The following is a 17,309-nucleotide window of genomic DNA, read 5'->3' as shown; positions in this document are numbered from 1 at the left end:
CTTCAGTGCCCAATTTTCAGGTGCAACAGGTGTAATCTCTCTGCCAACCTCCAGAATCTTTTGTCGCGTCTCTCATATTCTCACATTTCATCTCCACCTGTTCCCTTTCTCTCCCTGCTCTCTCATTTCTTCACCTGCTCTTGTCTTTTGACCTCATAACCTCATTTTCTCCTTGCAATCGGTTTACCTACCTCCTCTCGCCGTGCTCCCTCTCCCTGTCTCTCTCTCTCTCTCTCTCCTTCCCTCTCTATTTCCATCTTTGAGCTTTATCCCTTCATCCCTTATCTCCTTCATCCCCTCCAATCCTCATCTGTTCTTCACTGTGGAGGAAGGGAGAGAGAAAGAGAGAGTTTCTCACAAGTAAGCTGCTAGCAGTCTGCCGGGGGAGAGCGTCAGAGGAGCCAGCGAGCAGGTTGTGCACCCTGGGATTGTGGAATCTAAAAAAGCTCAAAGGGCCGGAGGTGTCTGGGACCAGGAGCTGCAGAGGAAGAGAAGGGACCACATTGTGTGTGGAACAGGTGAGTTTCTTCTTTTATGCATCTGTGCAGTTGTGCTCACTTAAGGTGCTTCTTCTGCTGTTGGAGAACGTTTGGAGCTGTGGTGAATCTCTCTGAACCTGCGTCATCTTACTTTGTGAGATTTTAAAGGCAGGAATGGGATTTTATAAAACAGGAAGTGGACTTTTGCTTCACTGTGCAGCACAGGAAAAAGATAGAACACTTGTATATTAAAGGGGTTTTCTTCACATGGCATCGTGCAAGTCCTGAAATGTAGCTGCAGCTGCAGTTTGAGCATTGGTAGTGACTTTGCATGCAAATGTTCTGAGTTGCTTCTTCACTTCTGAGTTGTTTTAATACATTCATTGGCCATTTTTCATGCAAAAAGGCTACTTCACTCTGATTTCTTGAGAGTAATAAAATCAGTCCTGTGTACGCTTGCACACAAAGTAATGATTCCTTAAACCCTTTGAAGGTGATCTTTGGATTGTAGAGAAGCTGCCAAAGAGGATTGGTGCCTCAGGTGTGGCAGCAGTAAGCTGCAGCCTGATCCATCACACAAAGCCAAACCTCACCCAGCTCATGTAGATTTCTACAATGCAGGTTTGCTTGGGTAGCTATAGCATACAGGGTTTTGTTTTTTTTACTGATACCATTGTTTTGTTTTTTTGCTTGTTTTTTGGTTATGTTGACTTATTGTTTTAGTAGCTTCATAAAATGGTTTTACTTGAGAGCAGAAACATTCGCGTGTAGGAGCACTGAGCACTAATGCACCATCATTTCCATCAAAAAAGACAAGGGGACAGTAAAGGAGGAGCTGCTGATGTTTGACTATAACCGACCCTCCACATCTCCAACCATCCACATCGCCCTCCCTCGCTCTCTCTCTGATCCCGAGGTAAAGAGCAGTCAGTAATCGGATGACAGGAGATTTGACCGGTAAAGCTTCCCTTAAGATCTCCTGCCTGGGATTTAAAGCCCTGTGGCAACCCACCCCAAATCACCAGCACCACCCCTGCCTCTCCCATATCTTCCACCCTCCATCCTGCATCCTGTTACAGGCTCAAGCTGCTACCTGTGCTGTACGTAGGCCACATCCTTCACTTCTACTGTAAAATTGATTTTATTGAGAAGAATTTTTCCATTAATCTTTCAAGTATTTATTCTTTAAAAGGTCTGTGGACACTTGCCAAATGCCCAAAGTTGCTTGTTTTGCCCACTGAGCATTTAAAACTGTAAGATACAAAATGAAACAGTATGTACAAAATAGAGAAAAAGCTGCAAATTGTTTCTTTTAAGAAGCTGAAACCAGGAAGTGTTTGGCATTTCTGCATAATCTAAAACAATTAGTTGATGGTGAGCTCTTTAATCCTTCCATCATTTTCTTCAATATTTTTTATTTTGTCCATCTTGTGTCCCCACAGACTGCAGTGTTGCATCCCATATTTATTAGTTACTATCAATATATAAATGTAATAATAAGAGAAAGGCATGAAACTGCTGCAGAGAACATTCAGACAACAAACGGTTAAAAGTTCACTGTACTTTTTTTGCAACATACGCAATTCATTTTTTGCATTATGTCACTCATGCATTGCCTGCAACCTGCTGTGTCACGCCAGCAAATTACAGAATTAACAGTTATATTTTCCTAATTTGTGGAGCTGCACCCTTGTAGTTTTTTAAGAGTTTCCTCAAGAGGTTGTTGAGGTTGAATTAGTCAGACGTCAGTATCCTATTAAAGAGTATTAGGCACAACTTCTGCACGCAGGCCTTGAAATGAAAATGACGTCAAAGTGAAGGAACATGTCAGGTAGAAAAGAAAATGAGGACATTGCACACCAGGAGTGAACTCTACATTAAATATTAGGACAGCCATTTTGTTGTTGCTTGACTGTGACATTGTTGGTGAGTGTTTCTGCTGAAGTCATCATACGTTGCTCTGAGTTCAAGCTAACAAGGCCCCCAAAAGACTTTAGCTTACAAATCTGATGGTAGTTACTGCGCAAGTGCTGCTCAAACATTTGAAAAACTGTGTTCAACATGCTTTAGAGTGCTGTTTTTTCTCAAAATGAGAATCCCAAAGATGCTCATAAACTCAAGCTTAAAGTGTGATGTCAGTGAACATTCTCAGTCATCCAGGTCATGGTAAAATTACGTGCTGTATCATAGGCAACTGGACTTGCTTGAGATTCTTGAAGACCTTTTGTCTCTCATTGAAAGAGGCTTCTTCAGTCCTGAAAGTTCTGAAAGTGCGATGTCAGAGCCAGTTAATAAAAACTAAAGAGGAGTATTGTCATTTGTTTGGCTTTCTAGTGATTTATCATTGATATCTAATATTAAAACTCAGCTGTGTAATTCAGAAATGCACTAATAAAGTCCAGGGACATGCTGCTTACATGCTGTAGTTGATAGTTATTTTACTGTTAACAAACAGAACAATAATTAATGTAGTAGTGGTAATGCTATAATTTATGTTATTTTAACAGTATATTGTTGCACACATTGTAACAATTCTAAGTGTTTTGTAATGTTAATAACTGAATACCTTGTTAAATGGTTAATAAATACTGTGCAGCATATCAATAAGCATTGCAACTTTATAATGGCCACCCAAATAATGTTTATAGATGGTTTACAAACCATTTATCAATGAACAAATATTAAATATACAAAATGTTATAATGTGTGCATCAATAAAAAACAACAAATTATAGCCTTACTAATAATCAGCAAACATTATTGATTATATTTTATTGCTTGCTAACAGTAAAAAAAGACTAACATTTGTTTATCTATCAATTTTTTCTTCTTTTTCCAATCCTCTGTCTCCAACATTCTCCTACGTACTTTACATTTGCAGAAGAAGCTTCTATTTCTCCATCATACTTTCATATTCTTTGCACAGTCTCTCCTTTCAGAATGTCTTTTTCTTTTATTTCTTTCCCACCATGAATAGTATTTTTCTGCCACTTTGTTTTTTTACCTCCCCTTGTCTTATTTTGTCCTTTTCCTTCCTCACCCATCCGTCCCTTCACACTCTGCATCACAGTTCGACCAGTACGAAAGCTCAGAGTATTACAACTTTGGTTTAAGGCGAGGGATTAAAGCTGTCAGGTATGTGTCTAATCTTCACCCTAGACTTGATGGTGTAACAGCAACCCAAGTGTTTCAGATCAAGGTATCCGGGTCAGTGAGTGATGCGCAGCCTGGTCAGTGGACATGTGTGTTCCTGTAATGTACTGCGACAGCAGTGTGACAGCAGTGACCTAATAATCAAGCTGGAGTTGTTGTTGTGACTTGTTGATACTTTACATAACAAAACATTTTAATGTCCATTATTCCTCCTTTTATCGTTTCCTTTCTTTTCTGTTTCAGAGTGACAGTTTCTTCTTTCCGTCAGTAACATCCCCTAGCAACCGTCGCCATGGCAGCTGAGAAAGCTGAAATGGATGCGCTGAAAAAGGAGTGCGATGGCCTCCGTGCACAGATTGAGGTGAGCAACAAGTGCGGGGTGAACCATACAGTGGGTGCTTCCTGTTGAAGGTGTGGGAAGCATCTTGACACCAGATTTGACAAAACAAAACAGTTGCTGTCCTGTGAAAACCATGTATCTCCAAAGAACAGCCCTGTTTTCATCTTTGTAACAACACATCTCAGTGTTATAAGGGTTTATTTAGCCTAAGGAGAATTCTCTCAAACCATTTTGAAATACTTTAACCTTTAGTTTACAAAAAAAAAAATCAAAATAAGCACAACTGGAGATACATGGTTTTTTTGTTGGACAGTGACAAGAGGTAAAATAAACATCATTACTACAACAACTAGTACTAGTACTATCTACTGTTGCTGTTCGATCTCACAGGGGCTACAGGAATTCTGGGTAATACTCTCCCCCAATCACGAGCACACATTTGCCCTCTGAAATTTACATAAAAGCAGTCGTTCAATCTGCTATCCTGTTTCTTGTCAGTGATTGGTGATTGCCCGACCATCTATTGCTTGTCTTTCTAACCCCAGCAGGGTTAGGCCATCAGTCTTCTTAGTTCAGTCACATACCCCTTGGAGTGACTGGGGCCCTCTTCTACACTGCAACTTCCTAGGCTGACGCAGCGACTAAACTTTAGCTGGTCAGAATCAGTGTGACTGGGTTGATGTCAGGACATCTGTTCATCAGGCTCCACCTGCTGTACCCGCTGGAGCCTGTGTGAGACAGAACAAAGTTTACAATACTCTAACCCTAGTTTTGTTAGCACAGGCGGAACCCTCAACCCAGGGGCCCTGTTGCTCCTATGCTGCAGACAGCAGCGTGTGCTGCCTTATATACTGTGGGGTCTGCGCGTATTTGGTAGCGGTGGAGAGAAGAATCGATACAGCACAGGATTACGATATGTTTGGTGGCAATATTGTATCGACACATGGATGCCAAGTATCTTTTTTTATTATATAGGTTAAAAATATTGCGAACACAAATTGAACTTTTGGGAGCCTACTTGAATATGAGTCATATTTAGAATATGAGAATTTTCAGTCAACCTTATACACTTTGCTGCAATAAAAATAAAGCGAGATGAAGTGACTTAAAACTTTATCTTTTTAGATAAAACAGATGTTGACAAAGCTTTCCTTTGAGGACATATTTTGCAGCTGAAAAAAAGATATTAAATCACAGTGTATTGCAAAATATGTTATTCCGTATCAGCACATGTGTAAAATTGTAATCTGCTATTATGGGGCTTCTGGTGATTCCCACCCTTGTATTCAGGTAGAATGGCTTGCTACGTTTATGCAGATTTCAGTAGGCGAATGCATGCTTGTGATTGGAGGAGAGCATTACCCAGGGTTACAGTATTGTAACCTTTCATACTACCTTTCCCAACACTGCTACTGGTGCTGTTATCTTATCATTATGTCCTTATATGACGCACAGTTGAACCCAAAGTTAAGCCTGCATAGTATCATTTTAATTAACTCTATTTCAAACTGGAGTTTAACTTGCTGTCAATTGCTGTTGTCTTCTGTCTTGTCTCTGATGTCTCGCCCCAACATGTAATTCCCCTTGTGACCACCAGGCGGCCCGTAAGGCTGTGAATGATGGCAGCATGTCAGCAGCAGCAGGAGGGGCGTCCGCAGTGGGCCGAGTCCAGCTGAAGCTCAGGAAGACACTCAAGGGTCACCTGGCTAAAATCTATGCCATGCACTGGTCCGCTGACTCCAGGTGAGGATGAGGAGGGTGATAGGGGTCTCTCCACTAGGGCTCATCAAGACTTTTTGACTTGTCCCACTGGGAAAAGCTTACTAGCTTACTAACATCATTATCAGTGGCTCCTCTCTGTTGAAGTGTCCCAGTAAGCCATGGTGACAGTGTGACAGTGAGCCAGCATGCAGGATACCAGGACCCTGAAACTGAAGCAGCCTAATGGAATTCAGCTAATTAATTCACAAATTTTACTATATACGTTTATGCTTTTCCTGCTGTGATGTTTCATAAGGCCTATGGTACAATAAATCTCAGGGCAGACATGATCTGAATGGTTCAGTGAAGTCGCTCTGTTCCCCATTCTGGAAAAGGTTTTGGTTAATTGCCTTAGTTTTCTGTCTCGCTACAATGTCTTTTAAGAATTTTGGCAGTTTTGTGTGCATGTTAGACAGAATTAAAGAAAAAAAGAATTGTAATGACATTTTCTTTTTATTTATTTCAATAGATAGCTATTATGGAAGCATAATGCATTCACTTGAAAGATTTTTTACCAGTTGCTACATAGAATATGCACATCTATTTGTATAGCAGCTTCACATTTAAGGTACTTAATGTTGGGGTGAGACAGCAGAGGGAAAAAGAAGCAACAAAAGCTAACTTTTTTTTTTTTAAGAGTTTGGGACATTTCCAGGCATGTTAGTAGTGACAAAATCCAATATTTTTAACAAGAATTGGGACATTTCCAGTAGTGATGGTCAAATGAAGCCCCATGAAGCATTTTCTTTATTTTATGATAACACTAGATGTACTTTTTGTTCAACATAAGGTTAAAAGCACACTGAATTGCCATTCTTTGAGCCCCAATCTTTAAACCAAGAGCGCCATCTACTGGGCTCATAAAATAAAGAAAATGCTTCATGAGACTTCATTTGGCCATCACTAATTTCCAGGAGTGTTAGTAGTGACAAAACCTAATATTTTTTAACAAGAGTTTAGAACATTTCCAGGCATGTACGCAGTGAAAAAAACTAGTATTTTTTAACGCACGTTTGGAGCATTTCCAGCCATGTTTGTAGTGACAAAAACTAGTATTTATTAATGAGAGGTCGGGACTTTTTCAGCTATGTATGTAGTGATAAAAGCAGGGTTTTTTAACAAGAGTTTGGGATATTTCCAGGCTACTATTATATCAGAAGTCTGAGAAAAGTTTTTGTGTGATTTTTTTTTTTTTTCATAAAAACTGCGATAGTAATCTTGTTAATTTTAACAATCCACAATTTCCTGACCTTAAAGAGATATTAGATATTAGATTACTGCTATTTATTGTAGTAGCCTACTACTAGTTGCTACAACAGGATAGGCACTTGTATTTGTGTAGCACCTTCAAACTTAAGGCATTTAAGACAAGAGTAGTTATTGATGATGACGATAATGATGATGAGACACTGCTGTCAGGTATCTGATCCACAAAGTTGCAGTCTTTCTAGTGGTAAATATCAGATTTCAGTGGGATGATCTGGAATGAACAGTATTTTCTTGTTGTTTCCATTAAAAAAAACAATGAAGATTTGAATCATATTCAAACACAGTGGCTATGTTGTCTCTCTCACAGGCAAATGGTCAGTGCATCACAGGATGGCAAGCTTCTCGTCTGGGACTGCTTCACAGGGAACAAGGTATGATCACAAACTTAATGTATATTATTAAGTCTGTATTACATAACTCTTCTCAGCAGAGTGTTTGGTGCGGAGGCATACTGACATCCAGTGGTGGTGGAAGAATTTAGATCCTAGTATAAATACCATACTGTAAAAACACAAAATATTACTTAAGTTTTTTCTGTTTTTTTTTTCATTCATTCTTCACTTACTGCTGAATTTAATGATTTTTCAATGATTTCAGTTAAACTGCTATGAGAGGCAGAAAGTGTTCTCTGCAGTATTCTTGTTAAATGTGTTTGGGCATTTATCATTGTTTGACATTGGACCACTGAATTTCATTTTACTAAATTGGCCCATTAATGAATTCATACAATAAAGTCAGTTTGTCAATCTATTTTGATAGATTTGATTTTGTGTTCAGCTTTAAGTGATCCTAAACAGTGTGTTTGAGAGGCTCCCAGATATGTGTTCATAGCAGTGTAAGACTGGGTTAGACTGATTTAATAATTTATCTTAATATTATTTTTTTTCACATATACCCAGATATTATCTGTCAGATACTGGTGAGGCAGTGTTTTCTCCTGACTGGTTGGGGTAGTTCACCTTCCAAACCTCAAATAAGTAGATTAGTCTGGATTTCAGTGGTGTGTAAACATTCAGTGATGGTTTAATTTTTGTTTCCACATTGTCAGGAACTTCTGGTGGGAGTATTGACAAAACAATTTTTTTTTTTAATTGGGAATAAAAAGTTTAGATTTAAAGATACTGAGTAGCCTACTTGCAGAAAATACTGGTGACCAGTATCTACAGCTTTTAAGCACTAGTTTTGAACAGGTTACAAAAACGGGTATTGTTTTTTTTTCTTTCGTTTTTTTCACGAGTTTGGGACATTTCCAGCTGTGTTTATAGCAACAAAAGCTGGTATTTTTTTTATAAGAGTTTGGGGCATTTCCATCTGTGTTTGTGGTGAAATAAGTGGGTATTTGTCAACAAGAATTTGAGACATTTCCAGCACAAAAGCAGGTATTTTTAAAGACAGTTCGAGACATTTCCAGCTGTGTTCATAGCAACAAAAGCTGGTATTATTTTTTATAAATTGTGGGACTTTAATTGGCGTGTTTGTAGCGACAAAAGCAGTTATTTGTCAACAAGATTTGGGGCATATATCCCACCGTGTTTATAGTAACAAAAGTGGGTATTTCTTTACAGGATTTCATGACATTTCCAGGTGTGTTTGTTGCAACAAAAGCTGGCTTTGCTCCACAGTAGTTTTGGACATTTCCAGCAGTGTTTGTAGGGACCAAAGCAGGTATTTTAAGTATGATATTTTTCTAATCCTAACCAAGTGGTTTTTGTGCTTAAACCTATCCACACACCAACCACAGTGTTGTCACGTGACATTAACCATCGAAGCATAAAGAAATGTAAAGCTTCATCATATCTGCTACATATAAAATGCACTGATGTAACACGGGCCTATTCATGCTTTGCAGAAACAAAAATATATTCTGGCGATTGGGTTGCACTCACCTAAATTAAATTTCTGCTCCACAGTTGGTTGCTGTCCCACTAAAGTCGGCTTGGGTGATGAGCGTCGCCTTCGCCCCCTCTGGTAACTTGGTGGCCAGCGGTGGTCTGGATAACATGTGCACAGTGTACAACATCAAGGCTGCCAGCCCCAAGACCCTCAGGGAGCTGGACGCACACACAGGTGAGGATGACATTTAAAATGCACTTAGGGAAACATCGAAATGAAGTTTATACTACATACAAGCATAAAAAAATGGGTTGATGCATGGTCAGACTGACGGTTAGTTGATTTCCCACCCAGGTTACCTCTCTTGCTGCCGTTTCCTTAGTGACACTGAGATCTTGACAGCCTCCGGTGACACCACCTGGTGAGTTCATCATTGATCATTTTGCCTTCAGCTACGATCAGGCTGTAACCTTAGGGGCTGAAGTATGAGTCAAACATCGAAGTGTCAAACACTGCAGTTCCTCTAATGGCCACTTGAGGCTCCAAGAGCTAATACATTCTCACAGTACCCCATGTTGAAATGTCCAACTTTACAGCAGATATAAACATGTTTTCATCCTGGTACAAAAAATGCTTTTAATCTCTATAGATAATTTACCTGTTCATGACAACTGTACGCTGGTTGAATACAACTCACCCATTTAGATTTTATTAAGGATTAAAGTTACCCATCAATAAGGGCATGGCTGCTTTGAGTGGCAGGCTGTCTGCAAGATGTCACTTTAGTTAATTCAAGTCACTCAATCCCCTTCACTCCTCCCCAGCTCTACCATCTCATGGTAACTTCGGGTCACTTCTCCTTGCACTTCCTCATGTATAACACTCTTCCTTCCTCTCCTCTCCAGCTGTCTGTGGGATCTGGAGACCGGCAAGCAGAAGATCATCTTCACCAACCACATTGGAGACTGTATGTCACTGGCTCTCTCCCCCGATCAAAACACCTTCATCTCTGGAGCCTGTGACTCCCTGGCCAAGCTGTGGGACCTGAGGGAAGGGGCCTGCAAGCAGACCTTCTCCGGACACACCAGTGACATCAACGCCATCTCTGTGAGGACCTTGTGACTTATTATTTTAAATTAACCTTTATTTAAAAAGGAGAGTCCCACTGAGTTTAATAATGTTATCCTAATTTTCCAATGCTAAGGAATTAAGATGATTTTTTAAAATGATTTTCAGGACAAAACTTGAGAAAGGTTTGAAAAAAACAACACAAGCTGTTCTTCTTTTCTCCCCGCCTCAGTTCTTCCCCAGTGGAAACTGCATCATCACAGGCTCTGACGACTGCAGCTGCAAGATGTACGACCTGCGCTCCGACCAGGAGGTGATTGGCTACCAGGACAGTAGCCTGAATGCCGGCGTCACGTCTTTGGCTCTCTCCAACTCAGGCCGCCTTATCTTTGCCGGCTACGACGACTTCAACTGCCACATCTGGGACTCACTGAAGGGAGAGAAAGTTGGTGAGTGGGGGCAATGTGTGTAGTACCAGTCAGAAATGTGAATTCAGAGTGATAAATGGTCCACAGAGTTTTCAGAGTGGAAGTTAAAGAATACTTTGCCACGCAGTTTAATCCAAGTCTCATTTGTCCAGTGTTAAGTTCAGCACTTACCAAACGTGTATTTTCACTGAAACATTACCATTTCAAAACACGTCAGTGCCAGCAGTCTAATGCACAGACAAGTAGTGTGTCTGGACATACACGGGTGTTTGAACTCTGCTCAGGCTGAGGTCGTATGCATGCATGTCCAGGCACGCTCAGGGCACGCTACTCATTGGTGGAAATCTGTTATAATGTTCTAATCAATCACTCTCCTCTCCTCTCCTCTCCTCTCCTCTCCATACTTCCTGTTCTGTGCCCTTTTCCTCTCTCCTCTCCTTCTCCAGGTGTGCTATCCGGCCATGACAACAGGGTGAGCTGCACCGGCGTCCCTGAAGATGGTATGGGTGTCTGCACAGGATCCTGGGACAGCTTCCTCAAACTGTGGAACTGAGGCATCTCGGCGGAGGAAAACACCGGGCGAGGAGGTGGAAGAGGAGAGGAAGGGGTGGAAAGGGAGAGGAAAAGGGTGAAGACAAGAGAGGAAACTAAACTAGGAGACAAGTGAGATTGAAGGATATTTGGTGCAGATGTTTGAGCTCAGATCTTCCTCTGTTCCTCTCTCCCTCTCTGTTTCTTCCTCATTCATGTATGCAAAATATGAGCGTTTGCGAATGAGTTGAGTTGTATAAATGGCATCAGGTAAACAGTGCACGATGCATCCCGCTGTATGTGCAAGAGAGTTTTTTTTGTTGTTGAGACGATTTAAACACTGAAAAAATAAAAAAAATAGCACATTATTCAAAATTATAAATGAGCAGGAGAGAAGCTCTTATTGAGAATGTCAATTAAGCTCAAATAGATTTTTTGACAATAAAAAAAGAAAGAACACTTGAATATTGAAAATAAGACTGTAGGATTACAGATTTATTTTTATTGTCTTTGACCTGTAAAAGAGCCCTGCACATATTTAGATGACGTATTGATATGTACATTTATTTATATTTTATAGATTAACATATTAGGATGGAGAGTTGATGTACAGTGTCTTTATTTTTTCTTTCTTTCTTTATTATTTTGGGGGCTGCACATATCCTGAGCATATGTGTATGGTAGAGCTGCCATCTTGGGTCCCCTGCTAACAACCAGCAGACTTTGATCCAAGATGGCTGCTGCTGTTTCCCCATCTCACCATGGAAATCTGATGACCAACCCAGACGGATGAAGGTTGGAAGGTGTTGCCAGGCTGTCAGGCTGTGAGACTGGCTGCCAGGTGGCCGTCCAACCTGTGAAACACTCTGTAAACTTTGTTTTACTCCCCTGGGCTCAGCTGCATTTTGTAGTACTTTTACACTTGTGCAGTTCCTCTGTAAAAAGACGAAATGTTTGTTGAAAATCTTTCTAATAAACATAGAATTCTGCATTAACACCAGGTCAGAGTCTGTGTGTTTGTGCGTGTCGATAGTTAGGGATGATCTTGAATATAATATGTAAGAATAACCGTTACAAATAAAGCTGCAAGCAGTGATGAACCACTTCCTGTGTCCGCCATGTGGCACTGGAAACTAACACACTAATTATACATCATGTTGCTGTAAATCTATTGTAAACCACAGCATGTGAATTTTATGTAAATCAAATAATTGTCTGTCAAAGTGAATAATGCATTGCCATGGCGACATCGTTTGATGTAAACTCACAATCGTCACAAGAAAGCACCATCAAGGTGTTGAGGCTATGCTGACAACATTTGAGGTGGATCTGCTGAACGGGCTGGAAGGAGTATGTGAAGTATAAAACATCATTTCCTGTTGCCACTAGGTGGCGCTATAACTACAATTTTTGCACATAGATATCATAAGGGCAGGACTCTTATCATGCATAAGAAATTTTAGGAAGATTGGACAATGTATGCTCAAGTTACAACAACTTCCTGTTTTGTGGAGAAACGTGAAAAATGGCCACCATGCCACAGCAGTACCGTTTGACGAACAGTTTTCACCAGAAGGGATCAACAAATTTAAGTGGAATCTTGTCAACTTGATAGAAGGAGTACATCAAAGTATAAAACATGTCATTTCCTGTTACCAGCAGGTGGCGATAAAACTACATATTAAAAAAAAGTTAGTGGCATGTAGATGTGTTCAGGCTATTACTCTCACAAAACGTGAAGTTTGGGGTAGATTGGACGATGAACAGTGGAGTTACAAACCATTTCCTGTTTTGTGGCAAATCATGGAAGTTTGATGCATCACCACAGTCACACAGTTTTACAAAAACTCATGCTTTTAAAAACTTTTCATCTTGAAGGTGTTTAGATAGCACAGAACAAATTTGAAGTCAATCATATTACATCTCTAGGACACGTTCTTCTAAGTTGGACCCCTGTAAATGGCCAAAAATGCACAGAAATTGCCCAGTAAATTCAAAATGGCTGACTCCCTGTTAGGTTTAGGGTTTGGCTCTATGAGACTTTTTTGTACATCCATACATGGTACATGTCCACACCAGATTTTTTGCATGTAGGTTTAACCTACTGCGGGGGCTACTTTGTTAAAGTTTCTTAGGGGGCGCTACTGAGCCATTTTTTTTACATCCGAGCATGAGACCCATCAATTATCATTTTTGTCAGCAGTTTCTGATAAGTGTGCAAAGTTTCATGAGTTTTTATGCATCTTAAGCCCCTCAAAAATGTGATTCATGTGAGAGAATAATAATTCCCCTCATTTTCAACAGGGTGCTCACACCGCTCAATGCCCTGATAAATTATTTCCTACACGTACACATAGGAAACACTGATTTAAATTTGCCCATGCAGGTGCAGCTCTTGAGCTCTGGAGGACAAATTAGTCTGGGGGGAAGTTGCAAGGTCAACACACATCAGCAGCATGAGTCAGACCTGCACACAACAGCAGCGAGGACACGGAAATGTTGGTGCAAAATTGTGGCAATGTAAAAATACCTCCATTACAGCACAAGAAATCTCCATTACAGAGCAAACCCAATCTATTGAAAACAGTAAGATGCCATTAAAAGTTCCAGGAAAGTCATTTACAAAAAATTTTAAACAGTTTTTAAAGTAAAATGAATTATTTTTGCAAAAATAATAAAAGATGAAGCTACAGAGGAAAGTTTTCAAGCAACATACAACATTAAATGCATGTCATACTCCCCAAAGCCAATCCAGTCGCCAGAATAAATGTTGACAATTTATGTTTCTGCAAACAAGGAATATGTTACATTTGTATATTATTACGTTGCATATATGTTGAAACTTAACATTTTTTTATATTTCAGCAACACTGAGGTTAATGTCTAGTTCGGTTTACACACAAAAATCCTACTTCAGTTCAATTCAATTTTGCTTATAAAGCCCAATATCACAAATCACATTTTGCCACAAAGGGCTTTACAGCATATGATGTCCCTCTGACCTTGGTTGGAAGGCCCACTCTCTCTAGAGCAGACAACAGGCCCTGGTGAGTCATTCAACTTGTCACCTCAGAGATACGCCTGTGTTCAAAGAGGACCACATGTTAAGATACAAATGCTTCTATCTGCTATGTATGCCCTTGAGAAGTCAAACCCATCTCCATGAATGTTTCTTTTTTTCTTATGCGAAATAGTCCATAAAAACCTATAAAAATATGTATGTATGTTCATTGTACGTAAACTATAGACTATTTTAAAAATCTATTTAATGGATAATTTTGTATTTTATATGGTATTTTTGTCATATACAGATTTGCAGTGTTGATTGGTCATATGTATGTTGATGTTCTCCAACGTCAAGTCTGTATTTGATCATGTCACCCCGATACTATAAAATATTCAGTAGCTGTTTGGACGCAAAATCTGGCACAAGGGCCCGTCATAATAGTGTGCACTGGGGCCCACCCTCACTACCATACGCCACTGCCTCGGACCCTCACAGCAGACAAGGAAAAACTCAAAAGATCATGTTTTAACTTAAAATACCCGTCTTTGGTGGCACAATCTCCTCTGGAAATGTAGCAATGTCTGTAAAAACTGCTTTTCCCAGTGGAGACAAAGTGACAGGTTGCTAAAAAAATCTCCATGTTTGGGAGCTAAATAACCACAGGAAACACAGCTAGGGGTCGCTGAAAAACACAGAGGTTTGTTGGCTAAAAGCTTCCAGAAACAAAGAGAAGACTTGCTAAAAATAACCCATCTTGGTTGTTTGTTGTTTTGAACAGTGGTCTGCAGCTTGGCAGTACACACCATCCACCATCCCCTCCACCTCCCAATAACAAAGTCAGCTCATATACTACGTCACTTTAGAAACGTTGATATGATATGCATGAAATGTATTTGTGGTTTGTAGAAATGCAGAATGCCTTCTGGTGAAGGGGCCCTGGGTAAATGCTCTTGACATCTGAATGCTGTTAACTAAAGATGTCATGCATAGAGATCAAAGAAATGTAAAATCCTTCCGTGAACATGACCCTAGTGAATTTTTTATTTATTTTGATTTTGATGCAAGTTATCAGCATTCTGCTCACTAATACAGATGAACATTTCATGACAAAAAGCTAAAAAGGATGTAAAGATTTTTGCAGCTGATTTGTCTTTGTTCCTTTCTTTCTCTGGGAAAAGAAGGTCTTGAACATTGAGACAGATGTTTGCATGCTAAACAGTGAACATCTTAAAATTTGGAAGTTGTATGAGGAAGGAGGATCAGCAGATCTAAATATAAGCATGAATGTGTCCAATAGAGGGCAGCATTGCGCTAAAATTGATGTCACAAGAGAAATGACATGAAATGAACTCTCATTAAAGGCTCTCTAAGTCTTCCTAAGCTTGAAAAGTTTTTGTCACATACAGCAAACATCTCCTCACAATCCGTTAGCTACATGTCCTGTGAATATGCTGTGAAAAAGTCCGGTCTCTGTAGGCAGCCCAGGCTCCGCAAATGGCAACAAAAAGACTTCACTTCTGTTTACGTTCAACAATATTTTCAAACACAAGGGAGCTAGCTCGCCTTTTAGCCTCATTGTAGCTTGTAGCTCTAACTGCCTCTCTGGGCACCGCATTCACGTGTGCGCGTTTGAGCGAGACCGTGAGACATGGGCACCGCGTTCATGTGTGTGTGCTTGCAGATGTTTACTGTATGTGACAAAAACTTTTCAAGCTTAGGAAGACTTAGAGAGCCTTTAAATAAAAAAAAAAAAGTGCCATTTACTATACATGCCCTTGAAAAAGGCAAACCCATCTCCGTCACATTTATGTATTATAAAGCAGTTCACTTGCACTACACCACCTCATTTTTATTTATTTTTATTATTTTGTAATTGTTTTTTAGAGAAATATATACAGTCATTGTAGGCACCCTGAAGCTTCTGCATGCTTGTCTGTTTAAACTAAGCCCACAGGGAGGCAGTATAGAGAAGAGTACAACATGCTCTAAAGACACTTTTTGACATGGTCTAAACACATCTAGAATTTTCTTGCCAACATGTTAGCTTGATCATATCATACACTACCTATACATGTTGCCATCATTAGATATTTGATCATCATGACGTGCTCCACATATTTTTGTTTTGATACAAAAACTTAGCACTTGCCCTGATAGATAAAACCTGGAAATTTTTAGGTCTCCTTTTGTTCTACACATCATAACACTCCTGTCAGCATTGTATTGTATGTCATGTTTGACTGTTGAAACACTGCTGAGGGCGAGAGTAGCCAGATCGCCAGATAAAACGTTGGCATTGTACATTTCTGCAAATAACACAAATGTGCAAATGTTATATTTGCACGTAATTATGCAGAAGATACATTGAAACTTTAGGTTTCAACAACACTGTGGTTTACATGTGGTTAGGCACAAAAAACACTTGGTTAAAGTTTGGAAAAATCACGTTATGGATTTTTAAAAGAAAAAAGGTTTGGGGGGCACTATTCCTCGCTAAAATACAGCAATGCATCAGTAAAAAAAAAACAATCCCTTGTGGGGCACAGTCCTGGCAGGAAATGCAACGATATCCTGTGAACTTGATTTTAGAAAACAAGTGTCACACACTCTCACTCCATATGCTTTTTTTTATTATTATTATTTTGATGATGATGTTTCAGCCTTTGGGCCTTCTTTAAGATCAACAATCAACCTTGAAGAAGGCCCAAAGGCTGAAACATCATCATCAAAATAAAAGAAGCGCATATGGAGCCAGAGTGTGCAACACTTTTCTATAATCAAGTCTACTGCTAGGGATCAGCACCTCGTTATAATTCTTGGTGTGCTACTTTTATATTTCAACTATCTCCGGTGGAAACACAGCGACGGGTGGCAACAAAACACCCACGTTTGGTGCCTAAGAAGCTGCTCGAAACACAGCAATGACTCGTTAAATCACAACTGCTTTTGTTGTTTGTTGGTCTGGACAGTGGTCTGCAGCTTGGCAGGCTGCTCACCTACATGTCACGCCATCCACCGTCCCCTTCACCTCTATATGACAAAGTCAGTTCATATACTTCATCAGTTCAGAAAAGTTGATATGATGTGTATGACATGTACAAATGTAATGTATCTGTAGTTTGCAGAAAAGTACAACGACAAAATTTTCTTCTGGTGACTGGGCTGTGTCTGCATACATTAAAAGGTTTGTCAGGATGTCTCTATCAATTGCCCCGTTTCTCCCTCACTTCTTTCAAGTCATAGATACACAAATCATCATGATCAGCCTTGAAGCTAGTAACAGACAACATATGTAGAGTCTGGCAACAGTCATAAAACCAGTCAAACAAATGGCTTGAGCTGCAGCTGATGGACTTGGAAACTTAAGGTGCTCTGCAGTGATTTGATTGTTGCTGCCTGACTGACCTCATTACTCCTGATTTCCGATGTATCACTTTTGT

The 17,309-nt window shown here is 39.9% G+C and overlaps 1 protein-coding gene across 2 annotated transcripts; it reads left to right on the top strand.

Annotated features, from left to right (window-relative positions):
* The first annotated feature begins 325 nt into the window (after positions 1–325).
* gnb3b (guanine nucleotide binding protein (G protein), beta polypeptide 3b) lies at positions 326–11,852 on the top strand. 2 transcript variants are annotated; one of them, XM_050034422.1, is made up of 9 exons: positions 326–518; positions 3,876–3,993; positions 5,570–5,715; positions 7,310–7,373; positions 8,913–9,069; positions 9,190–9,256; positions 9,741–9,942; positions 10,136–10,352; positions 10,778–11,852. In XM_050034422.1, exons 2-9 carry the CDS (start codon positions 3,925–3,927, stop codon positions 10,882–10,884), a joined length of 1,029 nt encoding a protein of 342 aa, XP_049890379.1. In that variant the 5' UTR covers positions 326–518; positions 3,876–3,924; the 3' UTR covers positions 10,885–11,852. The 2 variants fall into 2 exon arrangements, with proteins under 2 accessions (XP_049890379.1, XP_049890381.1); XM_050034424.1 differs by lacking the exon at positions 326–518 and adding an exon at positions 3,690–3,709.
* The last annotated feature ends 5,457 nt before the right edge of the window (positions 11,853–17,309 follow it).

Source organism: Epinephelus moara, chromosome 22 (assembly GCF_006386435.1).
Source record: "Epinephelus moara isolate mb chromosome 22, YSFRI_EMoa_1.0, whole genome shotgun sequence".
NCBI classification, from domain to species: domain Eukaryota; kingdom Metazoa; phylum Chordata; class Actinopteri; order Perciformes; family Serranidae; genus Epinephelus; species Epinephelus moara.
Note: the sequence above shows the minus strand (reverse complement) of the source record. Positions and strands in the feature narration are given on the sequence as shown.